The 27,987-nt window shown below is 39.6% G+C and overlaps 1 protein-coding gene across 1 annotated transcript; it reads right to left on the bottom strand.

Annotated features, from left to right (window-relative positions):
* Window positions 1–5,999: 5,999 nt before the first annotated feature.
* On the bottom strand, window positions 6,000–22,718 carry ap1m1 (adaptor related protein complex 1 subunit mu 1). The gene is made up of 12 exons (XM_030403657.1): window positions 22,509–22,718; window positions 21,467–21,623; window positions 21,274–21,341; window positions 20,912–21,042; window positions 18,985–19,132; window positions 18,661–18,787; window positions 18,251–18,393; window positions 14,625–14,696; window positions 14,194–14,352; window positions 13,844–13,969; window positions 7,265–7,340; window positions 6,000–6,849 (listed from the first exon to the last, which is right to left on the bottom strand). Exons 1-12 carry the CDS (start codon window positions 22,548–22,550, stop codon window positions 6,827–6,829), a joined length of 1,272 nt encoding a protein of 423 aa, XP_030259517.1. The 5' UTR covers window positions 22,551–22,718; the 3' UTR covers window positions 6,000–6,826.
* Between the last annotated feature and the right edge of the window lie 5,269 nt (window positions 22,719–27,987).

Raw genomic sequence — 27,987 nt, 5'->3', positions numbered from 1 at the left:
CAGTAGCAGTGAGCAAAACCAAAAGGCGCTCTGGTGGACAATCAAAGTGAATTAGGGGGTTTCTCACGGACGCGTCAACATTTATTACATCTGTGACTGACCAGATAATATCCAGATGTAGATCCTGAAGTAGATCCTTGTACTTGGTTAAAAAAGCATTTTGAAGGACAGGGAGTAGAGGCTTGTCCTCTGTGGTACAGCTGAAGACCTGCAATAGTCATTATCCAGAACGCAAGGTGTCTCTGAGCACTTGTCTGTCTTTTTCCTAATATAAAACAAGAACAGAAGGTAACTGAAAGCCCCCACAAGCCTTTGAACTTGCATTTACCAGCCAGGTGTCCTGAGCTGTCTCAAAGAGGACACACAAGGATTTTACCCTCCATTGTGTCACAAGAAAAGACTTCTCATTTGGCCTCAAGCAACATTTATTTTGATGGTTTTGTTTGGAGACAGAGAAGAGTGAAAGGCTTCCTCCTTTTAAAAAAAGACATAAATGACTGCCCTCTTTTTATGTATTATTATGATAAAGGAAGACATTTTATCTGACAACACAACTTCCTCCTCACACAAGCCGGACACATCTATATTTGTTTAGCAGGGGGGTGTTTACTTTAAGACCAGCGCCGTCGCAGACAGTTGTCAAAGGAAAACATTATTCAAACTGCCTTGTAGATTTTGCCCCAGGTTGCACAGAACCGTCATTATAGATATATCATTTTCACATAATCCTCCAGCGCTGCGGGGCATGTCGTGGCACTCTAACTCCACAGCACAGAGGAAAGACAAACACGTAAATATAGAGAGCCAAAGAACTACCGGGGGGCGTGTTTAGAGAGCTATAGCTCTTGTATTGAGCACTAAAAGAGGACACATTTACTAAGTGACTAAACAAACAGACGTGCCTTTTTTAGTTTTGGATGCCAGGACAGTATCCAGGGTAGTTTGCCAGGAATAAAAGCAGCAGAATTCTGAGCGTAAGGCTGAAGAAACAATAAAGTCTGACTTCCAGTTAGGTTCAGGGAACTGACTCTGTAAGACACACTGTATATTAGTAATGTCTGAGGTTACAGTTTCTGTATCACATCTGAGTGATTCATGAAGTAGTCAGAGCTGTGTTTGATAAGACACTTTCCCACGAAGCAGCAAAGGATGAAATACTGTGTTCAAAAGTTTTTTTTGTTTTAGAATATCTCAAATCTTTAGAATAAAGTGATTAAGCAATTACTCAAAGAAAGATCTATTTTGACAGCCTTTCAAATGTAACACTTTTCTTTTGTTTCTCTGTTGTATGTGATAGTAAACTGAAGAGTTTACATGTGTTGGACAGTTAGTCAGTAATTAATTACTCGGTAAGTAATTAAGTAATTTCTTATGGATTTTTTCCCTTTTTTTATTCTGACATTTTGTTGACCAAACAATCAGGAATAATGAACAGGAAATCAAGATTATCATTAGTAAGTTGCAGCAAAACAGCATATTGTTCCCCCAATTTGTCTTATTCGAATGATTTTAGAGGCCGGAAAATGTAAAATTGTCCAGCATATGTCACAAAAATAAGTCATATGTTTTATCCCATTCTCATTCCTTTATGGAGGAACAGTTTTGATCTTTTTGAGCAATATTTTTCTTTGCGTATTTGCTGAGAAGCCTCTTTGTACACATAAATATGTACCTGGAGACGGCAGAGACATAAACTGGGGAAAGAAGAGAATCCAGGAAGTATCATGGCCCTTGCCAAGAATAACCAATTGTAAAATGTAAAATGATTTCTGTTTATAAGTCTTAATCATCGAGCTTGGCTCTGTCACCTTTGGACAGAGTCAGAGTCACCCCCCCCCCCCATTTCCTTCTTTATGCTAAGCTATGCTAACTGGTTTCCAAACCACAAGACATGACATACTGAGCTTTCTCTTTAATAAAATGTCTCAAAATGTTCAAAACTGTTCCTTTAATCATCTACTGACCCCTCTGATTCATCTTGGGCCCTCTTGCGGGGTCCGGCCCACAGGCTGGGATCCGCTGCTCTAGTAGTCCATAATAATATGGTCCGTGTACTATGAAATGGGGTTGATAATAAGGTTGTGCATGCTCTACTGTACTTGCTGATCTGACAGACTTTGGACTCCACTGGTGATGAGTCAGTTTCCAAGGCAAAGACATAACAAAAACACTTGTTAAATGAGATCTCTTAATGGGAAGTAAATATAGCAACGGTGCCAAATGTTTACCCTGTCATGCACTTTGACCCCGTGATGATACAAGGAACCGAGCCAGTGCTAAGGCTGTGACGAGGCCGTGTGACCTAATGTCACGTACTGCTCTGGGCTGCCTCAGCACACTATCTGTCAGTGATGTGTGGGCTGGAGACACAGAGGTTACAACAGTGTCTCAAGGCCAGCTGGTTTGAACACTCAGCTATAAGCTCTTTAAACCAATATTGTTCCAAAGTCTACACAGGCGGATGGAAACTTCCTCACACTTGAGGAATACCCTGCTGTAGAGCCAGCCCGGACCACACACTGAGCTGTTATTCAACCAGTGTAAAAAACCTATTTCAGGTTTTCGTGGGAGGAAGTCCCTCACATTCCTCAGCTGCACCTATAGTAAAACACCTTTTCTCCAGTTACTGTCTCAAAGTGACTCATCAACTGTTTGTATTTCACAAAGAAGAGCGAGAGATTTCACAGAGATGATTAGAAGGGGCACTTAGCGTGCCGGAGAGGGGAACGACCTGTCTTGACGTCACGCAGCGATCAGAGTCCTGATGTGACACAAGGGTTTCCCTCGGTTGCTAGGCGCCGGGGTTCCGTGTGTGTGGATAAACACGGGCTTCCTCGTGTCACACCTGTGTTTGAAGTCGACACTGCCACGCTGTCAGACCTCTTTACCTGTTGCTTCATCACACCGTTGAGTAACCATAGTTATTTTCCATTGACAATAACTACAGTGAGGCATCTGCTATAAAGCGTATATAGCGTGACGTTGGCATGGCAGCCAAATAACTCCACAAGGTTTTACAACTTTTACTTTGTTCACCTTTTCGCATCGTAACACTGCAGGAATGAGACAGCACATTTATTTTGTTTCGTAACATATCAAAGCTATAGTTAATTATTATCAAAGCTGCACTTATTTCGGCCTGAGAAACATAAAGTAAAACAAAGCATTCTGAGAAACAACCGGTGAAAAAAAGGGTTAAGTTAAGCTTGTGACAATCTTTAAAAGAGGGTCTTAAGAAATGTGAGCATGTATGCATCTATTTTCAAATGTACACATTTTGGGGTTATTTTCAATTGTACAAGTCAAAAATAACTTGCTTTCACTAAAGAATTCTGGAAAAGTGGAAGTGGAAAAATTTAACTAAGTGCATTTACTGAAACACTGTACTTCCAAGCAGTGATAGAATGTAATTGGGTACATTTACTCAAGTACTTTTGAATTTGAAGAACTTGTACTTCACTTGAGCATTTAAATTTAGTGTTTGTAGTATTTAAATTCATGCTACTTTATACTTCCACTTCACTACATTTTGGAGGCAAATACTGCTCTTTTACTCCACTACATTTATTTAAGTTTAGTTACTAGTTATTCTGCATAGACAGTAGCACAGTTTTAATTAATTTTATCTTCAATAGGATAAAAAAAAAACAGAATCTATCATGTACACGTGTAATTAAATTTAAACAATAACGTTTTATTGCCAGAAAGTTACCTTCGATATTTCAGTGCCTTTGATATGAGATGCTTTTATACTTTTACTCAAATTCTTTTCGTATGAGAGACTTTCAATTACTTTTTATTTTACTTTTACTCAAATGAGTAATTATTTATTTGACAGCTATAGTTACTAGTTACTGTGTAGATTACAATTCTAAATACAAAGCATACGATGAGATAACCGAATACAGTATGATATAGATTAAACTACTGTATATAAATTAAAAACTGCGTACACATCAGGACTGATAATTCAATAATTTAATATACAATAACAGATAGTAGCCATTCTGGTACAAAATGGGTGTGTTCACTTAAATACTTTAAGAACACATTGCTGAACTCTTTAATCGCAGGGTTGTTGTTGTTTTTTGTTTTGTTTTTTCACTGTTTTTTGTTTTTGTTTGTTTGTTTGTTTTGTCTTGTTTTTGTTGCCTGCCTGTTTCCTTCAGAGGATAGGGTATGGTAGAGCCTTTTATTTTTGTATTCTTGTATTAATGTCACATGTTTGCATGTTTGTTTGTTTTTTTTTTGTACGTAATCTTTGAAGTTTGTCTATAAAAACTGAAAACCTTAAAATAAAGTATTCAAAAAAAAAGAACACATTGCTGATGAAACTTCTGTACTTATGTAACATTTTGAATGCAGGAAAAGGATATTTACATGGGCGTGCCACTTCTTGTAATATTAATCTCAATACTTCTGCTTTGAATGATAATCAGCTTTTACATAACTCGCTTAACCCGACACATTTTTAACATGAATGAGGAACCTGCGTCTTCGTGAAACATGTTATGATTACCCTGCGGTCGCTCTCAGATAAGAGAGTATGTGCTTATGGTAAATACTTGTGAACATGAGAGAGGATACTCATGTTTTGCTGCAACCAAGCCCTCTGTAAGCAATCTCGCAACATGAGGTATATGCCAGGTCTCCCCCTCGGACTCCTCGGAGGTTCAATTTGCTTGATGAATGCATCCTTCTCATCATGTGCCAAAAACTATACTTCTCTGCCAACTACCACAGAGACTGATCCCTAGTGAGGGGAAGCACACGTCCACCAGTAAGTGTGTCCTACCAACTGCTGTGCTGCGGGGAATTGAGGACATTGAGCTGCAGATATTATGTCAAGATACAGATTTTCGTATGATTAGAGGATCCTGTAGATGACTGCCGCAGGTAAATCTAATCTGAGTAGGTGCATTTAACAGTCTCATACCTGACAGTCAGATCACTTCTAGATACGACAAGTATTCGCACGCCAGACTGTAGTCAGAGATTAGCTCTGGAAATCAGCAAAAGTCCTAAAACAGACAAAGAATCTGCCTATTACGACATTATTTGCAGATCCCTTTGCGCTTCTCCAAATACAGCCGACTTAACTGACTTGTTTTCCAAGTCAAACTGTTATGACAGGAAATGTCTGCTTGAAATCACATATTGTTGAAATATTTAAAATGTTACTCTGGAAAATGTCGGTCTGCTGTGAAACTACACGTCTGGAGATAAAAGAAAAGGTACATCTGAAGATAAGAACAAAACACTAGAAACTGGTATGTTTTGGTTCAAGGCAGGTTAACACTGAACTTGATCTTGATGACTGTCGTGAGAAATTGAATAACATTCTTTGTTTCCAGGCTTGGAACAGTTACTGTGTAGGTGTTTCAACAAAATCAGGCGCTGGTGAGAATTCAAAGATTAATCTCACCGCGACACCGATGACACAATCAAATCCATCATGTGACCAGTAAAGAGAACAAATCTGGTATTTCAGGTCACGGTGAGAGTAATTTTGAGCACCTGCTCTGGGTGACTCACATGAATTCAGAGTATCGCGGTCCCCTTACAAGACAAACTTAAGGAATGACCTCATGCAGGACCACTGCAGTCTGGCTTGGCACGAACAATAGCCAGTCTGTGCTGGTCCATCCTACGTTTCTCTCTCGCATGTCTGTGACCGCTGACCACAGCTTGAGTCACATCCTTCCCAGCTCTCCTGCATGTTTACGGAGTGCTGGCTCTAAACTGCCTATGATATCACGGGCCCTGGGTATTAAGAGTCGCTCTGTTTGAAAAGACCTCCAGGACACTCTGGAAATAACCATCCAGGGTTCTGCTACAACCACAGGCCTGATACAGGAAAACCCCTCCTCTGAACAGTTTTCCTCTGCGTTCAGCATTCCTCATTGGTTTGCGGGACAGGTGCCTGCAGATGACACTGTGACAGCTGAGTGTGATGACTCCAGTGACATCACACATGAAATGACGCAAGAAGACGATGGAACGGTTTCTCTAAATAGACATTTAATGATTTAAAATAATGTGGTTACAGACGGGGAGAAGGAAAACAGGTATCGGGGCGGGAATTGAGGAATTTTACAACTGGTAATTCTATTTACCGTGCAACTTAAACTGACCACGTTTCAGTCTTTACTGCAAAGCTGAATGTCAGAGGAGTCTACCAGATGAAGAAAAAGCACAACAGCCATGCAGGAAGGCGTCGCTCTGGCACGTATCAATGGCATTACATAGAGGTGATAATACAGAGAAAAGAGAGCTTTTTTTAATTTACAAACAAATAACACTGGTGTCCATTAACATGTAACAAATATATACAGATAATCAACAGAGAGGAATTGTGGCAGAACAAAGCAGCTTCATATAAAATACCATACTCAGACTGACCGGCGAGTGTGTTATTAACCTGTTTTGAGGTGATTACAGTAACTTTAAGAGAGAATTGTAACATACTACTATAATCCTTTTGAACCTTTCTAATAGATTGTGCACATCTCCGCACCGTCTGGGTTGGATGTAAACATTACTCCTGCTTTTTTTTTCTTGGCGTTCACTCACATTCGGAGCCACACAGTGATAAAACATAATTACTTTCCTTCTTTCTTTTTTAAACCTTGTCTAATCGAAGGCTCCATCTATTATTTGCATTGATCAGAAATTAATAAAACTTCAACAAATACAAAAACAAAAACAAAAAGTAGATACTGACAGTCCTCTGGTCTTGTGACTGACACCTGCCATTGATAGCACATTAGCGGCTCGACTCCGCCCCCTCTGATTTCCACCTGCCTACTGCCGGCTGAGGCGCTGCCTACTGGGTCCGGAGCTGGTAATCTGAGGAGGAAATGGACGAGACTTAATCAAATGGACAAAGAAAAGGAGCGAATTGGAGATAAAGCGAGTGGAGGCAGCTGATGCTTTCCACCCAGAATGAATGGAACACAAAGGAAATGAGATGAGGATGTTTGGCAATTAGTGGCAACATTAGCAAAAAGACCAACATGTGCAACCTTGGTAATGTCAGTATGAAGATCAGGGAAGCGCAACAAAAAAAAAAGTTCACTTTCTCACATTTCGCAGGACGTTGCCACATTGCCTCATGTTCTTCACTGTATCCCCTTTTCATAGAACTGCATCGGTACAAGGTTGGTTCCCACCACATTGCACTGCATTGCTCAATTGTTGCCTAATAACAGCACATATGGGCACTGTGTGTGTGAGCACAAGCATTTCTGAACTCTTAACCTACCTCCATTTTGGGTGATGTAGCGCACCCACGGCAGGGCCTGATATCCACTCTTCTCAATGATCTTCAGGTAACGCACCTGTCGAGGGAAAACGAAGATGAATGACAGGCATTAACTCGAGTTTTCTGACAGTTTTTTGATATGAACAGTTTTTTGGTTAGCCCATCACTGCAAAAAATTATTAAAGTGGCTGGGCACTAGTGTAATAAATAACACAAAAGCCATTAGTAAATATTAGGTAAACTTTTTAGAAAGATGAACTACCTATTCCTTTACACTTCCCATCCATGATGTAAACTTATCCTTTGCAGGATAATGGGGCTGCTGGAGCTCATATAAGCATGTATTGGGAAAAAGCCACAATAGATCCTGGACAGGCTGCCAGTCCAACACATACAAAACAAACTATAGAAATACCACCTATGGTAAAATTATGAGACAACTCATCTACTGTGCATGTCTATGGACTGTGGAAGGTAGTAGTGAGTACCGGAGCACCCAAAGGAAACAGACACGAGGAGGAAGTGCAAACAGTGCACATGAAGCACCTGAAACAGATGAACAACCACTACCCAACTACGTACAAATTCTGAGGAGCTTCTGAGCATCTAGTGTGTTGAAATAAAATTTGGTGCACTAACAAACAACTAGTTCTGTTCTGGGGATCAACATGTGGAATTTGTTACTTGCAGAAATTTAACAGGATCCTGGAACTTTCCTAGAATTATCTTAATTGGGATTTAAACTCACGCTGAAACAGTTTTTGAAGAGGTATCAGACACGTAGTCATGAATGACTGGTGCATCGTGTTTTACAGTGTTTTAATGCATTTCATTACGGTCTGTGTTTCAGTCAATTAAAAACATTAAATAAATAAACCATAGTCGGTGCAGCATGGTATCATTATATTTCACACTATCTGTTGTATCTGTATGTATGTGGGTGTCTGTTAAGAGTATATGTTTGAGGTAATTGCATTGGCTCTTTTGCTTATGATGTGTCAACTCCAGTGTTTGGACCAGCAGCCATATTATGAGACAACCAGATACGTTAGTGTGCGTTTATTTACATGTATGCATATATGTTATGTTGTATATATTATTTACTGACATAAAATAATTCCTTTTTAAAGACTGTTTACACAAAATGTGTAATGGAGGTGGTTATGTGACAACTCCAATAAGATCAAAGGAAAAACTAACAAAATTTCAAAAAAACATTTTGCTTTTGTTCATGAATCATGATGTACATTATAACCTCCTCATAGCTCCAGAGTTCTTTTGGAAGTTTTACTTTGGTGAAGCGCATTATGCTGCTGGAGTGGATTAAGATGTTTCTAGGAATTTTCTACTTGAATATTTTGACTTTTCACTTACTGCTCCTTTGCAGAAGATGTTGGCAAAAGATACCCATTTTTAAGAGCCACTTTTTAAGCCTATAGACAGGAAGTATTTGACACTCAAAAGGTAGATTTTCAGTGAAGCGCTCCTTCAGGCTTTTAGCAAGATGCAGGTTGTAGTAAGAGAAGTGTTGCTGATGAGGAAGCAGTAGTATGAGTCACACTGAGAAGGGGGAAGCAGATACAAAACAGCTTTCAAGGGACACTTGATGTGAATTTACATAACTGTAACATACTGTTTTTCGACGCCAGGGTGGAGGAGAAAAAAAAAATGCCTATCAGCATAATTGAGATACAACTTTCACAAGCCATTAACTGATATTTCACCAGAGCAGTGTTACCACAGACCTGAATTTCGAGAATACGCTCTTAAAATACCCTGCCAGCCTGTCCAAGACTGAACATGATGAGCCATCAGGTGGAGAAAAAAAACACACTCAAAACTTGCGCCACTGTGACAATCTGTCCATACTAGTTAGATTTAAAAAGTGACCGGTTTCTAAAAGATGAAATATTGCTTAATTGATATCTTTTCCACAGGGTTAAGAACTTACTCTTCTGCGGTATGTCATTTCATCGTGTGGTGGCATAACTATCTGTCACTGTACGCTCCAAAAATAATTACAGACATATCGTTCAAGCTTCGGTGTGCTTTAGGAGTACCAACTTTCTCACAAACCTCACAAAAGTCTGATCTGTGCTCTCACAATTAAAAGCGATGGGAGTGCTGCCATTTTAAAGGCTGACGCGACCCCTCTCTGGGAGATGCTGCCGTGCCGTGTCTCCATTGCGCCCGTTCCCAGCTGAAAGCCGGACAGACAGGGCAGGAATTTGTGCGGCGGGCCTTGGTAGTGGCCGCCTTGTTATTACCTTCCACTACACAGTGAGGTCAGAGAGGGAGAGAGAGCGCCGTGGCCGGCAGACACATGACGACAAACACACAGACACAGGATCACCAAGTTTGCCGGCACAGCACTTCTCCCTGAACCCTGCAGCCAAACATGCAGTCGGCCTGACCGTGGGTACGCAGTCAGCAGAAAGCCATCAAAAGCCATCCTCCGCAAAATATCATTATGGCTTGTCAGATGAGAAGGGGAAAGGAGGATGTTTGTTGCATCTCGTTTGGTAAGTACAGACTACATGTGTGGTCTGGATTTATCAGGCTTTCGGTAGAAGCTATGACCCATAATGCATCTGCCAGCTTGTTTGGGTTCCCTCGACATCACCTAAAGACGGGAGATTTGAAAATGTAACTACAGTTCTGCTCTTATTGCCACTCGGGCCAAAGTGTGGGGTTGCTCCAATTCTAGTTAAATTTATAAGGTGCAGTTACGTGCATCATACACACTTCACATGTGCTCTCCCCTACATTTAGTGGTGGAGCTAAGAGGAACTTTCTCATGCTTTGATATTTACATGTGTCTAATTAAACTTCACGGCCTCTTCTCACACGTACAGAGTGGTGTTGCTGGCTGCATTAGAGTCTGAGACCCAGTCTGCTTATGCCCTGTAATAAGGGAAAGGTTACTGGCCTGACACTAGCATTCAATGGGAATCTGGCTCGTAAAAAGGTTGCCTATGAGATGGTCTGCGCACCACAGTGCGGTTACAAACAGTGAGCAAGACATTTTTAAACTTTTCGTTTGACAGACAGTGGAGGTACTGTGGAGGCCTGCAACAACATGGGAACTACAACTCTAATCCTGATAATCCTGCGGACAACAGTAATCACTCTTAACTCATCAAACTACGATACGAGTTATTTTCTTTCCAATATTAGTTGTGGAAATGACAAATTACGGACAGGACAAGAACAGATTTTATAAATGAGCGCAATAAAAAAATCACACACAATGAGTCGTGGAGGAGGACCATATGATTTATGATTATTTAAGATTCGCTCTTTGTGTCTAATGTCCCATCTTTGATGCAATAAAAATATTGGTTTCCTAAGAAAATAAAAAGGTTAAAGTGATTCCAGTATGTTTTAATGCAATTTTAGTTGCATTTAGTTTTAGAAATATTTTGATGATTGTCAGGATAATATCGTGACTCGCAATTTTGTCGGACAGGATAATTGTGACATTCAATTTTCATATCCTCCCATGTCTATTTCAAATAAAGTTTCGGGCTCAACCCTTGAATCGTTATCTCGACCACTTTAGTGTAGAACTTTTGATTTGTCATGTCTTCTTTGTTGTACTTAATACAAGCTACCTGAGCCATCTCTGTTACTCAGTTAAATTAAGTTTGGGCAAAAACAAAAAACAAAAAAAAAGTCCCCAGGGCGCACTGCGGTTTTTTAGAACCAGACCTTTTCAGATGGCTTCCTTCCAGGAAGTTAAAGATTGTAACGGAAGAAAAATCATTCTTGACATTAAGCCGTTTCTGGTTTCATAGGTTTCACCATCTATTTCTAATTAGTGCAGCTTCCAACGGCCAGCTAAACTTTTTTTAAAAACTACTCAACCAGTCAGCTGAAATTTCCATAAATAGTAACGATAGTATTGCTAAGACAGTGAATATTGCCTTAGAATACCGTTTTCTGTTCGTAATCTGTTGTCAGTATGATTAATTTTATGTTATTCCATTGCATACTTCTTCAAATGATTATATCAGTGTGAATTTTTGCAATGACTCACAACAAAATAAATCCGGGTTGAAACCCTATCATGTTATCGAAACAAAAGAAAAAGCCAAATTTAAAAACCATAATGGTCTTTAACTTTGACCACTTCACTTTTATCACTGTGGACAGTATCATCTCTGACAAAAGGGTGTGTCCAGATTGAACTAAAGAGGAAATACCCTGTTTTTTTTTTTTATTTGAATACAACTCAGCAATGGTTTTTCGAAAACCACAAAAAGAGGATCCATCAACCAAAGAGATGAGAAAGTATGACCTAGTTCTATAAAGATTGCGCTGCGTATCAGGAGTCTTTTTGTTGGTTTGATAATCTTTAGTTAAATTTTTTAATTTTTTTCCATTAAAAAAAAAAAAAATGTTTTGGTCATACAAATACTTTTTTTTTTTTTACATTTCTAAGATCCATAAGAAGAGGTGTTTGAAAATATGTTACTCTAATTGAGTGGCATGATGAAAGTTCCATGAAAGACCTAAATATGATTGAAAAGTTATCTTTGAAAGACATGTTAACATTTAACACAACACAGGTCTTTGGTTCATTGATATTCAAAGTGACTCCACACCTGCCTTTATCGCAGCACGATTACTTAACTTGCTTTTATTCGAGCGTCTGTTCATTAATGTTCTGGCCAAAAAAAAGTGAAAGGAAGAAGGAGCTGCTTAATTACCTTGGAAAATGACAAGCATTCTTATACCACCAAAACCACCCCAATTAAAAGTATTATAGATTTCAATTAACTGAGCATCTTGTTTCCGAGTGGGCTGCATAATGTCCGTACAACCTAATAACATTTTATTGAGCATCATAGGAAATGTGGAGAAGCTGGAAAATGTGACCTTGTAGCTCTTATAATGAGATTCAAACAGAAAGCAGTATGAAAAGCTAAGAAATAAATAAAAGTGTGTTGGAAGGAGAGATTGAGGAGCTCAACAGTCAAGAAGAATACAGTTGATCAAAGCGCTTTTTGTTAAAAATATGCTTACGGTACGTTTTGAAACAGAACATTCATATAAATTGAGGTGTTTATACAGCTAGATGAATTCATCAGTGCTAAAAGGTGGCTGCTATAGGGATCTACTGCACTTCCTTTAACAGAAACACTTACTAACAGTACGTGAGTAACATGATGTCATTTTCCATGTTGAATGGTTTTGGAATTAGTAATTGTTCAAGAAAATCTATGACAGAGATGACAGCTGCATATTTTGCAATTACAGTGTGACTGAAGGTCATCACATACTTATAACTGACTAATGTACAGAACTATAGTGAAAATCTGAGGGAGGTCATAGTGGAGGAGTTGACTGCATCTATAGATGTGTGAGCTGAGGATCAGATCCGTCTTCAAAGTGACCCAAGTGTGGGATGTTAGATAGATAGATAGCTAGATCTCTAAACCCCACACTTAGGTCACTTTGAAGATGCAACTAATCCTTTAGGGTGAAGATTCTACATAAATCTACAACTAATGAATAGAAAAAGACACAGATCTTTTTCCTGTAATATCTATTATCACTCTGTTCTATTGAGCTATACAATCCATCATTTAAAAGTCTGTCTGATATTACTTGTCCTATGTTCTTAGAAAACTAACACTTAGTGAATGAAGTAATTTAAAACTTCTGGTTTGAACGCCACTTTCAGTTTAGGAGCTCTTGCTTTAGATAATTAAGTCAAGTGAAATCTGGTTAATGCAGCACTGAGCTCTTAGTGTGTAAAACTGCTGTTTTCTCTCTTCGGCAAAAATATGATATTTTCAAACATTTTTTTCAAGTTGCCACCGTTTCCTCACATCAAGACATGGGAAAACTTAATTTTGTGTTGCTGTGGTGCTGCACGTATAATCACGGGACAACTGTGATTATACAGTAAGTGCAGCGTATCTGTGTAAGTCTGTGGTCAGCAAGAGTTTTCATTCAAACATGGAGGAAAAACATAACCTTCTCCTCTCAGTTTCATGGGAATCACAATCAAAATCCAATGAATCTACTTACCTGTAACTCAGAAAGACATTTTCTATGACTGTGATTAACATAAAGAGCAGAGGACCATGTCCAAGCTGATGAGCAGCTGCTTTCTGCTTTGCTCAACAGTAGAAATTTTCTCTACCACAGAAGGAATCTGACAGTTTAACAGTGCTCCCTCACTGCCCCCTCTGGCCAAAAACAGGACAAATATGAATTGTTTAAATTCCTGCTCTGGTGAGGGAGTACATTTGGGAGACACTGCTACGTGCCACAAATTCTAAATCCAGGATGACAGAGAAACAACAGAAAACCACAAGATATTTGGACTATGCACGCAGGTGCAAATAAACTGCAGCATATGTTTGAATGTGCAACCAGATGGTTTGCTATATCAGAATGATAAACACAGTTTGAGCGACTCTAAACAGATTTAGTGAATGTTCCTGTGATAACATTTTGTCTGCAAAGCTTATTTTACCTTTGTCCTCAGCGGCACGCTTCAAGTGGGCAAAACAAATTACTTGATGAGTTTAACAGAGGTCATGTGTGGATGTGTGTGAGGTGTACCTGGATGCCTGAGGTGGTGAAGTATGGGATCTCAAACTTGACACTGATTGGTGGCTTCCCCTCCTTATCTTCAGCCTCTACACTCGGCAGACCAAAGTGGGCCCGCATCAAATACTCCTTTCCACCCTGCGACACAACACAAGTCACAACACAAACTCTATATACGACTCTGGAATCTGCGTGCGCTAAATCAAGTTTTTATGAGCATCAACTATGGAACAAATGCAGAAACTGACATCGTGGCAGGAAAACTGCAACCCAAATTCTTATTTTGGTGTTAGCAAAAAACACAAACATAAGTCAATTTTTAACCATCTTTATGATACTCATGAGTCATAATTTCTGCTCACAGGGAAGGACTTGATCGACCAGACGATCTCGCTGTTCTCAGGCACCCACTTGACGCTGCCCACTGTGGTCTTGAATTTGGGTGAGTCAGCATCCGTTGGCACTGGAATGTGGATCTCCACGTTGTTGGCTGTGGAACGCCTCTTGAACTGACTCTTCGCCTGAGAGGAGAAACAAGCAGGTCAAGTTTAACACGATGTTCCGCCTGAACATGGTATTAACACTTAATGATATTTTTAATTATAGCATTAAAAAGGTTTGATGTGTGAGAACAAGACACACAATCAAAAGAAGAACAAAATCCCTGAAAATCATTATAATTGACTGTAGTTACGTCAAATGATTCTTTACTTGTTCTGTTATGAATAACTATGACACCGTGTTTATGAAAACAACAACGATGCTGAGATAAAAGTCATGGCAACTGACCCACCTTGATCATGTACTCGATCCGACTGTGGGAGTGCTTCTCAATAACAGATTCAATCCAGATCAAGGGCTTCACCTAAAATACAAACAATACATTTTAAACAAGAGCCTCCGTTCCTTTTATCACACATGGCAGTTTAAATAACACGTGACACAGTCACCACCTAGTGAACAGCAGGTGTTACTACAACAGGAACCAACAAAATGTTTAGGAATAGGTCATTCATTTTCTCAGTTTCCACAACTATCAACAACAACAGCAAGTACTCACATAATCTGCTTTGTGTGGAATCAGTGTTGTGAGATCTCAATGTTGCAGAGGAAGACTAGGGGGAAAACCTGGACTGCGCAAACTTGGGAGCGCTCTTGACAGGCTGTGTGGTTGTGCAACAGGTTTGTGACTGTATAACATGTATATAGTATCTGGGTTCATGGAGGGATCATTAGGGGTTACCGTATTTGATTAAAACATGGTGACTGTCGCCATGACAGCGTGGTGTGTGAGCAGTTTATGAAATTAATCGAAACATTTTATGTTAAAGGCAAAGTTTGCCTAAATTACCAATGATGTTCACCGTGACTTGAGGAGAAGGACAAGTCATGGTTTCTTCAACCAAGGCGAAGACAATCAAGCACAGAGTTCGCTGATTATTCTGGTGAATGACCGACGGGTAGATGCTCTAATTTAAAACCAAAAGCTTCTTCAAAGAAATGGTGCAAAATTGAACTTCAACGCACTTAAATAAACACTCTTCCCTATCAAGGGTTCTAATCTTAATACTTCAACTTCAATGTTGCAATAATGATTTTTAAAATCAAATATAACTAATAAGTGAGCAATAGTTATATATCAAAAGTTAACGTGTATTTAATAGCTATGAAATTATATTTTTAGTTTTATATAGTTTTAATTAACCCACCAACAATGTATCAGTTAAATGACACGATAAATTTTTTAACGCAAACAACAATGTTAATCAATCAAATTTCTCATTTTTTTCCGCCATTGTGAGCAAAATGGAAAATGAGCCTTATATTCAAAAATTAAAGAAATGCAATCCGTCATTTGTTTCTGTTGGACAAACTATGTATAGGTTCATTTTGCATTTTTCATTGTTTCTTCAACATATAAAAAGAAACTTATCTTTCCACAAGAAACTAATGCTGGCCTATATATCTACTGCTATAGTACACAGAGAGTGAGATTTTAAATTACATGTAAAATAGAATTCACATTGTTTGAAACACTTTAAAAAAATTGAAGAAATGTGTAACTTTTGTTGTTCTTGTTGGAAGTGTCTTTTCATTTGTAAAAGAGTATTACAGAACAGGTATTAAAGAGAAATATGCAACTCTTGTAGTTTCAAGTCTTGTACTTGTTTTTATATCATCTAAATAACATTAAAATGGTCGTTTATTGGGTAGTTCATTTCAAATCATTTTGTGCTGGTTACTGTCTGCTGAAACTGGAACGACCTCTGCTCCACTGTTCTACTTCCCTTCTCACAAGCTTACTGGAAACCCTATTGTGAAATATTAGTGAGAATTTGATGCCAGTCTAAACTTTTTTAACCTAATGTGCTTCCTTACAGCCTCCTGTATTACTCATTATATTTGATTTTCTACTTCCTTTTATAACTACGCAGTTGGGATTTATAAAGTAGGAGGCCTGGTTCATAATGATGCAACTCAGCCCCACTTGACAAAAGGCTGGTTTGGCTAAGACCCAATCTCTTCAGTTGTTTCCAGTTTAGGAGTTTTGCATACAAATATTTAGCTCTTGCGCCGACTGTGCCTTGTTGTAAAAAGTCATTCTAAACATCTTTGCTCATTATTTTTTGTAAATATTTACCAGATACCATAGAGAAACTGGCTGAAGTTACTCTGGTGGACTGCTTTACTTTTAAGGCCATAAAAGAAACATGAAACATGGAACACCACATGTGCTCGAGTGATTATTATAGTTTATATACTGTGGTATATATTCATGATTCACCTGCTTTTATCACAATTTATTTCACACCGTGTTGAACTGCTGGTCTAGCGGTTAAAGGGAAAACCTGGCATATTTTCCAGAAATTTGACGACTCTGACACACTCTCCATTGCAGTAGAGAATCAGGGAATTGTTATAAATAACAATACATCATCCGGTGAAGTACATTAGTGGTGCGAGTGAGCAGCATGGACAAGACTGTCGCGGTAACTCAAAAGGGAGTTCATAAGAAGGGCTGTGAGATTCAATTCTTATCGGAGTCTCTTCTAAATTGTAAGCAAAACCTCATTCAAATAAAAGTGGTGAACAAAGATGAGCTCAACTAGCGCAGCGTGCCCAGCCTTGTATAGTACCCTGTAGCCTGGCGACTCCAAATACATTAGCTGCCTGTGTTTCCTACAGCTGAGTCATTAGCCCTTTTTAAATAGAGATTCCGTAATTCCGCAGAAACGAAGGCCCGCCACTACACCGCCCTTGGTTTTTTACACTGAACGAAGCGGCGCCGGCACTACGCAGTGTGTCATTTTATACAGCATGTGGACGATGAGGTAACAAGAGAGGCATTATGGTACACATCTTAACCAACTATGATTTTGTGTGTGTGTGTGTGTGTTTCTATTTGTAAATCTACACACGTCTCTTCATAATCATATGTTGTTATAATGTGCTGTGATTGAAATCCTGACCCACCATGCATTGTGAAAAGTGACAAAGATGTTTTGTGATAGAAATTACATCACATTATGCCATCAGTAAATAGAGGACCTTATCTGGCTCTGTCTGCTGTTTTCAAGGGGTATTGTTCATCGACGACATCTTTAAGGAGCATTATCAATTTTATATAAATTGCCAAAGACAGCAACTACAACGACACAGAAGCACAAAGACATTGTGAGTTAAAGTTTTTTGCTCAAAATCACATTGTGTTATCAGTACCAGTAAACGGCGGGAGCTGCCTGGCTCTCTAGGTTTCACGAGCAGAAGTGTGATGAGGAAACGGGTAGAGCAGACAGGGTGACAGCCACTTTTCCACGTATAAATTCAGCATTTTTTCTTCATATTAGTTGCCAGACACACTACCTGGTATCATATTTCTGTTATTTGGTCTTGTTACATTGCTTTGTGGGTTTAAGTGTGGGAGATTTTTTTTATTTTGAATGGCTTTTATTTAGAGCAACATCCAGTGAAGAATCTGTTTTGTTGTCAGACTGTGAAGGCCATCAAAATGTCACACCCTGCCAGCTTACACTTTCCCACAGATGTCAATTCACATCTGTTTTTACTTCTGCTGTCAGATCAGAGGCAGAACGAAAACTGTCTGAGATTCTGCCCTCTGTAAATTTCATACAGACGGGAGGTGGAATAACGATGCAATATTCCCGCCTCGGAGAGGCAGTATAAGGGGGTTTTTGGTTGATATGGCGGCATGTGAGGACACATTTTAAAAGGCTACAGGAACCAAAGGAACTTAACTGATATCATCTCAGAAAATCACGAAGCAAGTGTGGAATGGTTCTGTGCTTGGCATGTGTTAATTTCACACCGTACTCTTGTTATGCGTCAGTCTGTGGAACTAGCAGACCCCGTTGGAAGAATACAAAAGGGGCTGGAAAGTGTCTGATCCACAGTACTCACATGAGTGTTGAGTCGGTAAGACATGAGCTCAAACTCTCCATCTGGAGGAATGAAGGAGATGGTACGGTCATTCTCGAAGCGAGACAGACGGACACACTGATGAAACTTGACATCCTCCAGCTCTACTGATTTACTCTTCCCACCTGCAAGATGAAGGAAACAAAACAGATCATTTTAAAAGGAGAAATAAAAACATAAGAAGAATGAACCTGCATTGCATAAACACTAACTCAGCATGAGGTAACAGATGGACAAAGCAGTAAGTTCCAAGAACAAATGTCTGATTTTCACTGTTGTATACACTGAAAGGGTCATTCATTATAATCAAAATTCCATTAGGCAGCTCCTAAATTAACTGAATCACTTTTTTAATACAATATGACCGAAGTCTGTTGTAAGAAAGAACTCACGTCCAGTGTTTTCAAACAGAACCTTGTCATTAAGGCCCAAACGCAACTCAGGCATTCCAGACAAGAAGACACGCATCTTAATGGAGCCCACGATCTCACTACGTAGAACATTACCATTGGCACTAACCTGAAACACAGAGGGATTACAGTGTCAGCGGGTCACAAAGGGACGGAGAAACCCACCAAAGAAAGCGTACAGAAAGTGTGCAGAAATACAGCGACATCAGCCCACTATTGTTGTGACGCACACTGGGAGGAAGTTTACAAAAACTGTGACTGGCTTTCCTTAAGCAACACAGCGCTTCTAAAACAAGGAGTTCCTACCAGGAGGTTGACTGACTCAATGACGTCCAGGAAGACCTCGTTCTTCCTGTACTTGATGCCCTCTGACCTCCAGGAGACAGCGTTGGTTACTGTGGCAGGGGGTCGCGGGGCGCCAGTGTCTAGCTTGTGCCCCTCCTGGGTTATGTATCTGCAAGACAAAAACATAAACACTGAGGCAAAATACAGAAAAAAAAGGGGGGAAATCAACTGTCTGCAGGGGTGCGTTCCCAGAGAGCATCAAAGGAAAACAGAAAGTCTCATGGTTACTGAGGGAGGATTGTCTGACTGATTGCAGTAGTCAGAGGGGGAAATCCAGAGTTAGCTTGCTACATGTCTGCGTCAACCACAGTACTGTAAGTTTTAACGGTCATTGACAGTACAACAAAGGTGAAAAGATTAATCTGATTTAACGGCTACATAACAATTGACGTACAAGATGTTCGCACCAGTAGAATGCCGGATCGACACAATGTGCAAGACTGATGTGTCAAACTGCTGATCACAGCTGATTAACACATACTTAACACTGACAATTTTGGTAACGTTGAATATCAGGTTAAAATACTGACCTTGTTAATTAAAGCTTCTTCAACTGTTATGATTTGCCGCCTTTTAACTGTTTCAAATAATTATTGAAAGCTCTAAAAGGAATTCAGCAGATTTGACATATTTGTGTGATTCTTTATTATGTTTGGCTTGAATGCATCTACTATAACTTGCTTTGGATGAAACATCAGCTAAATGAATGTAATGTTATGGGGTTTGTGATTGACTGTCAGATATCAACTTCAAGTTTCATCTATTTTTCATTCTACAACACAGGATTACTGTGAAGCACAAGTGGTAGTCCCTTTATTCTGCAAAGAAAAAATGTTTTTTTTTGTGATGGAGGCCGAGTAAAAGAAGCTGCTCAGTAGTCGTGTGGTACGGCAGTGGATACTCCTGTATCTTCTTTTAGACAGCAGCAGGTTGAACTGACTGTGGCTGGGGTGCGAGTTGTGTTTTACTCGTACACTAGGCAATCCATATAGTGCCCAGGCACGTTTGACCGCCAAAGTCCAGTTTGTCACTTCCTTGGCCCTGCGCTTGGGAACGGTATGGTTGCTCATGTAACGTGGACATGAAGTATAATCATGCGTATTACTTCAACTTGCGTGATCAAGAAATCCAGAAATGTAAGAGGGCGTCTGTGAAGTTAGTCATGTTCTCCATTGTGCCATGACATTGCAATGCCTTGATGACGTATGTTATACATGAGGTAACCATGCTCAGGCCCATCTGCAGCCGGAGCAATGCGAGTGCAAGCTAGCAGAGGGCTGGGGAGAAGGGACTCGCTTTGGCAAGGTACGACGCAACTTGGCAAAGTGTGAGTGAACCCTTGGTCTCCTTGGAGCTCTGTGCACACACCTCACCCCACTGATATCACTGCCCCACAGAGATGCGTTAAATGTAGGGATCCAGTTTTACTATGTTGTATATTGATTGATATTTGATAAAACAAAGACTCTTCTTCACCTTCCTCTTATATATCTGCATTTTTCCCCAAACATTACATATTTTTTTCACTGATCTGTTAGGTACACATGTTCATCTGTTGCATCGCTGATCGTCCTGTAGTGTAATCCCTGTTCTATCTCTTCCATCTTTTCTCATGTTAAAGGGTTTATTTAGGGGGGAGTTTTTCCTCTTTCACACCGAGGGTCTAAGTAAAGAGTTAGCAATACAGTACCACAGCATTGCACACTGTACAAAAACAAACCCCTTTGACGTTAATTGCAATTTGCGATTCAGGGCTAAACGAATACAATTTAATCGGCTTAATTAACAACAAGAAAATAACTCAAAGATTAATCAAAAACGGCAGTATTCATTCGTGTCACCTTTAATGAATGTAACAGCAGGTTAATTTTGGTGAGAGGGTACTCACTCTTGCAGAATCTTGCTGTCTGTGGTCTGAGGATAGCCGAAGTCCATCAGCTCATCCATCAGCTCGTATATGATGACAAAGTTATCTCTAATGCTCTCTTCCTCCAATTCTTTGAAGTATTCTGAAAAAACCTGAAAAACACAAAGACATGTTTCTATAACTATGTTTGTCCATCACTGTAAATACATGTTTTTATGTTATGTTGTATGGTATTGCACTGAACAGAGATGCATCTGTGATTTCATTGTAAGCTGAGCTTACAATGACAATAAAAGGAATTCTATTCTATTCTAGAGTGCCCGGCTTTGTTAGTCATCTAAATCTGCTGTAGACCAAAGCTGGTAAGAGCAATTCAACCCTACCTGGACAATTTTATACAAGAAGGAGAAAACCAGCGAGACGCTCGCATTTTTCTTGGACGTTGCAACCACTGATGTGATGTCTGTTAAGAAATGTAGCTACACGATTAGAAATCCCAATCAGCAAAACTAAACATAATACCAAGTATTGATGAGAAGCTCAGGTACAAATATAACACAGGAACAAGAAGGATACAGTAGAGGTTATTGTGTTTAATCCACATGAATCGGACTCCTCCATGAGCCAGGATGGGAGACAGCGTCCCCTCCTCCTCTTTGTCCATCAGAAGTGTCATGAAGTGCTCGATCTCTGACATGTCCACATCTCCCCGGTAATTCCGGCACACCAGGACCTTAAAGAAACAGATAGCAATTGTATAGTTTGCGATATCACTGATGCTGTATGTAAAAAGTTGCAGCAAAAATATGAAAGCAGTTATGGATATAGAGTGTTTATATAGTTGTCAAAATGCTCACAGTTATCAAGGGGGGGATTTCAATTATAGCCAAAGTCTTTTGTATCTATATATGGGTGCACTCACACATCTATAGTTTTGTTCATTCTTTAAACACTCTTCAGGAGATTATTTTTGTCCAGATACATTTTGTGTACGCACTAAAAGGACTTCGAAATCCTGAGTAAAGCAGCTTTAAAACAGTTCTTCAGCGTAAAAGGTAACTTGTCTGTGATGCAACTGTCACTTAAGCAGTCTAACATCACTGACACAGAGCTGTGGGCGGTAGAGGCACACACTGTAAACTTGAGATGCTTCTTAAATTCAATGCATTTCGACGTATAACGTATCCGCCGAATTCACTAGAAGACGTTCACGGTTGCAAACAGGCTGTAGGAGTATACCAAAACGTATGTAACGTCTTGCAAAGAGGCAGTGAGAAATGAAACTTAAGATTTTTAGGGGGGTTTTGGCATCCTTTTCACATTCCCTGCTGCCAACAGCTGGTCACCAGTTCGTTAGTCAGCTTATCCGTCGTTATTCTTGCGTAGCGTTACGTGGCCTTGTAATTTTCAGTTTTACTCATCACATGAAACCGCCCTTTTTGCCTTAGGTGCATCGTTAAGGCCTAAATTTCAAGCCGAAACCTTAACACAGCATCAAAAAGCCATGACACGTTAGCAAACCTGCTGCAGACTGAACCACATCATAATCTGTCAATGAGGAATGTGGTGGCTAGGCTAACGTTAGCTTAGCAACGCAGCAGCAGCATCGTTTACTTACCTTTCCTTTTAAATCCAAGACATACACCGCACTCGCAGACATCTTGAACTAATTTGCGTGAGCTTAGTTCAGCTCTGTAACAGCACCTTATTGATAGCGCTCAGTTATAACCTTTTCTGGGCTAAAATCACAGGACAGACTTTCATTCATAATACCGAAAAGGAAAAGCCACCCTTCCTTATTCGACACACCAGCCCTGCATCCGACGAGCGCCCCCTATGGGACCGGAGGATGTAGTGCTCCAGACAGAAGTAGGACGAAAGTGCTTTTCAATCCATAACATAACCCACAAAAAAGGCTTGAAAATACAATTTTTCCCCCCCGAGAGATTTCCTCACAAAGATTTCTATGTAATGAATGGTGGGTAATATAATCAACTTTGTATTGTACATATGAATTTTGAGTTGTGAATGATCTGAAGTGCAATTTTCATTTATTCTGATGGAACACACTGTATAGATCAGAAATAATAATAATAATAATAATAATAATAATAATAATACATTTATTTTATATAGCGCGTTTTAGGTACTCAAATACGTTTTACAGGTTAAAATACAAATATAAAAACAACACACTTAAAATATAAAGAAAAGAAACAAGTTATACATTTAAAGCGATATATAAAAATAGATATATAGATCCAAAATCAGTCTTATGTTTGTATTTCTTCAGTGCACACATGTTCTATAAAATTTCAAGCAGTCTTAAAAGCATCCAGAATGTCAGAGTAGTGTTACAGTAACATGTGTCTCTCTTGTCATCGACATTGTTTTTTTTTTGTTTTTATCATGTAGCTCCCCCTACTGGACGCATGGCTGTTCTGCACCACACGGTTTTTAGGTATCACTGCTCAGCCGTTCAGATAAAAATACAATGACACCTCATAAGGTTGTAGTGTATTGAATATCATGTGGGACACATAAATATAACCATATGCAATTAAGCTATAATCTGAAGAAGCAAACAAGAATAGAAAATATCAAGAGAGCGAAAAAACTATTATACAAATCAAGTGACTACGAAGAAAGTTTTATCACATTTTCATGGGTGTGCATATCAGACACTCATTTTTTAAAGATTTTATTTATTTTCCCCATGTCCTTTTATATTACTTATTGTCACTTTTGTTGCCAACAGTGTTCGTCTTCAGGCTTTCTACATGATCTTGGAACATTGAAACAGGAATATGTTCCCACTCAGCCACAAGACCATTAGTGATGATAGGCAAAAGCGTCAAAGGTGTTTGATGGGTTTGTGTTGTGCAGAGCAGTCAAGTCTCTCCACAACTCTGAAAACATTTTTTAATAGATTTTACTTTTGTGCACAAGGGGGTAGTCATGTTACCAGGAAAATACCTTCCACAAACTATTGGAACAAAAGTTAGAAGCACACTACTGTGTCAAGTACCGTTTTATATTGTAGCAGTAAGAATTCTAAAAAAATTGTGACAAAATGACAAAGCCAAGGCCACAAAAAACAAGCTCATACCACAAGAACACAACAGTATTTCACACAGATTTGAATTAACATAATCCAGTAATTTGTGGCTCAGATGAGGGGTGCATTGTATTGTGGATATATCAGGAGATGTTTGTGTTGTTTCTTTCTGGTTAAAAATAACACAGAACATATCTGAAATTGGTTCTTTAACTTACTTCTGAGCAAAAACTTGTCAGTATTTGTCTCCTACTGGCTAAATATTGTATTGCTATTCAATGGGGGAAAAAAAATCCAAAGCACAAACTATTAATCAATGGCTGAAAAGCCTCTCAAGGGGCCTGGCCATGGAAAAACTGACGTGTGCTACTAAAAATCCCAAACAGACAGTCCAAGTAAAATGTGGATGCTTTATGCAATACTAAGAAATCAAGTGATCCAATCAACTCTGTACTTTCTGATGAAGAAGTGTGGTTTATGTATGACAGAGTTATGAATTCTATGCATATAGATTTTGTTGTTGTTTTTAATTTGTATTTTTCTTAAATGTTTCCGTTCTGTGTTTGTGTCTATATGTCTCCTTTGTTTTTGCTATTTGTGTCCTTATTTATGGTGCATACATACAAAAATTAATAAATATATTCAACAAGTACTGACAGGCTTTCCACATACTTTGTGCCATCAGTTAGCCGGCTTTCATATCAGCAACTCTTTATATATTTCCACTGAGTAAATGTATATGTGTGTGTTTAAATCCTCTAAAACTGAACTCAGACATGTATTCTGCTGCACTGCATTTGAGCAAATCTTCAGTGTCATAACTGCTGATATGACCCATATCCTAAATTTACACTGAAACTTGACTAACTAGATCATCTAACTGACTCTAACTGCTGATGTTTACTTCTAAAACGGCCCCCAAGAAACAAATCCTGACTTCACCAGAGGTGAAAAGACTCCTGAAACATAAGTAGAAATGACCCTGCTTAATATATCTAAAAATATACCACTGAGTGATATGTCAGTATATTACAATACACAAAGCCACTGGTGAATTTATTGAGGTAGCACAGGCTTACCATTAAAATAACTTGCTTAAGCACACTAACTGCTGGTACTTTTCACCTCTGTGTATTGTGAACAGGGGCCGGGATCTAAAGCGATGAAGGATAGGACATATGAAATAATACCAATAAACAGCTGGGCAGTTTTGGGAGCACTGACATTTAATAAGGGTAAATATTGAGGTAATTGAAGCAGGGACAGAAAAAATTCAGCACTATGAGTGATGATTGACCACCATCACAGTTTATTTTCTACCAAAAACTGCCCCTCCCCTCGTTGGCGTGAATGGCCTTTCAGCAGCAAGACAACTGTGTCCCATCACAGTGACAGATCCCTGATCCCTTGGCTCGTAAGACTGGAGTCTAGACATTGTCAGAAGTCGTAGATACAACTTGACTGAGCCACAGAACCAAATATAACAGTCTGCCACTTCCCTCAGCCACCGCCATACGTACATATACACAGTGTTTTGTGTGCGAGGCGCTGTAGTTCGGGATCGTTGGATGTGATTGCGTAGTTAACGGACATGTTTGTGCAGAAGCCCTAAGAGCAGGGCTGACGTATGTTTACTCTCGTTGCCAAATGGGTTTGTATGAGTACACTGTGAGTCAGTGCATCACATAGGTGTTACATACTTGATAAGTCAGACGCGCAGGTGTTGCTCAAGCAAATTTTGCAACATAAAATGTCCACGATCGTCTGTTTACAATGACACATGTTTTCTGTGTGTAAAACTGGTCAAACGGTGGCCACCTTGAAGGCTGAACTGTAACATCAGTGTCCACATGTCACATGCATGACACGAAGCACTTAAGACTACTAAAACTGCACTAGTTGTAGTCTTCATGGTAGCACTCGCGCACACTCTAATCTGTTCCACCATTCCCATGGCTTTGTGATTTATACTTAGCAGGACTTTGACTCTACTCCCAAGGCGATCCTGTGGCTTTTGGGGGAGTTTTTACCATACAAGGAGAAGAGGAGTTTAGCTTGGTTTCCTGTGGGAGGGTTCTGATTTCTCTCACTCCGCATCTGATTCACTCTGTCTCTATTTCTCTCTCCCTTACCTCCTCTCTCATTCTCCTCTGCTTGCTCTGCTCCAAGCCCCCCCCCACACACACACACACTTTACAGCCCAGAAAAGTCGAAGAATCGTATTAACAGAAAACACCACCAAAATCAATATTTGTATCTGAGCAATGTATTACCATAACACAGTGTGCAGCCAGCATCCCGACAGACCAAATAAGGCACACAGTCGCCGCTCTTTATCATCGCCGGTCATGATGTGAGCTTGGGTTGACCCCAGGATTTAAAAGCTATCTAACTACCACCATTTTCATAAAACAAAAAATACCAAAAAAGGCTATGGTTTCCCTCCCCTGCTGAGAAGACTTCTATTAGTCACTTACAGTGCTATTAATCTGAAACGTGCAAAGAGAAGAGAGAAGATTTCTGGGTTTATTTATCTGTTGGCTTTCAATTTTGGCAGTTTGCCTCAATATGATCCTACTTCTGAAACACTTCCCTGCACAACTGCTCCTAACCTCTTTCCAAAAGACCTCAACCAACATTACATGCACTGACTGTCCTAAACTATACTAATAGTAGAGTGGATACTTTCTCACCACATAAACCAAAATGTAATCCTTTAGTTTTCCCGGAAAAAAATGCTAATACAAGTTTTCGTATTACTCAGCATCAATATGCACCTAAAACCCAAAGTATCTGCAGAAAACACTGATTCATTTCACTCTTCTTGGACGGTGTCCTCTGTGCCAAAGTACAACCATGAAAATGTCTCTGTAAGGAATAACGATGAACAAGGGTAGACGCACTGCAAAACGGGCAATGCAACATGAAAAACACTAGATGCATTTGCCCAAGTTTATCTTCAGATGTCACTTAAATGGCCTCTGTATGCCTCACTGTTTTCCTTTGAGTTTCCTTGTAATCTTTATTTTTAGCCGGGGCAGCTGGCACAGAGGAGTTGAAAGCAAGCAGACAGGTCCATTAGTGCTGATGTCATCAGCGCGCACACACACACACACACACACACACACACACACACATAGACAGACTGTCAGACTCACTCATATCATTTCAAATTTACCAGTTTGCACCAAGATTCATCCTAAATTATACAACAAAATAACAACATAAATATCAACCAACATTTATTCAATTTCACTTTTCTTGTCATTTGAAGTCTGAAACAAGCTTTTATCTGCAAATAAAGAGAATGAAGTGAATGGATACTTGACCCACTTTCCCAATATCTCATAAGTGCATACAATCACATCCCTGGAAACATCTCAGTAACACATGTTGCATCCCCCAGTCACTGCTTTTTACATTGCGCGCCATGCAAATTACAGTAAGCAGAACTAAATAGAGGTCTGTCAGACCAATAGTAATTAAGAGGATGTTAATTGCAGCAGACCTGTGGTTTATGTCTGTGCAGCTCGACTGTAAAGCTCCGGCTGCCTGGTGTAGATCACACGCAGACAGCTCTTTCCCCCAAATTTTCTTTGGCTGGATCATTTTCCATACAGCCCCTTTTCATTCAGTGGTAGAATGAGAACTATGTCCCTCTCTAACCAACTCTGGTATTAACATCAATTTGAACATTCCTCAGTAAGAACACAGGCATATAGACATGCAGCCCAAGGGGGGGGGGGGGGGGATATAAAGCTACAGTAACTCATATTACTAATGTGAACAATGTCCTTTTGATTTCTGGATCAATCTGCTTCTTCTTATCTGCTGTTCGTCTGCTGTTCCGTCTAAAACAAAAAGGCCATGATTCAAATAAGGATATGGGCTGGATATTGCCACCACATCGACACCACTCTGTCCCCCCAGAGAGCCTTCAGGAGGTGAAGTTTAGATTTGGGAGGGGGGCACAGTATAGAGTAGCCAAGGCGGGGAGTGGTGAAAGGGGTGAACGGTGGGAAAGGGCTGTCACAAGAGA

This window comes from Sparus aurata, chromosome 21 (assembly GCF_900880675.1).
Source record: "Sparus aurata chromosome 21, fSpaAur1.1, whole genome shotgun sequence".
Taxonomy (NCBI): Eukaryota; Metazoa; Chordata; class Actinopteri; order Spariformes; family Sparidae; genus Sparus; species Sparus aurata.
Note: the sequence above shows the minus strand (reverse complement) of the source record. Positions and strands in the feature narration are given on the sequence as shown.

Coding starts and splice junctions, on each gene's coding strand:
- ap1m1 (XM_030403657.1), bottom strand. CDS start 22,550: ATGTCTGCGAGTGCGGTGTATGTCTTGGATTTAAAAGGAAAG. Junction 21,624..22,508: donor TCTTGGATTTAAAAGGAAAG/GTAAGTAAACGA, acceptor TGTTTCTTTAAG/GTCCTGGTGTGCCGGAATTA. Junction 18,788..18,984: donor TTGAGTCAGTCAACCTCCTG/GTAGGAACTCCT, acceptor TCTGTGTTTCAG/GTTAGTGCCAATGGTAATGT.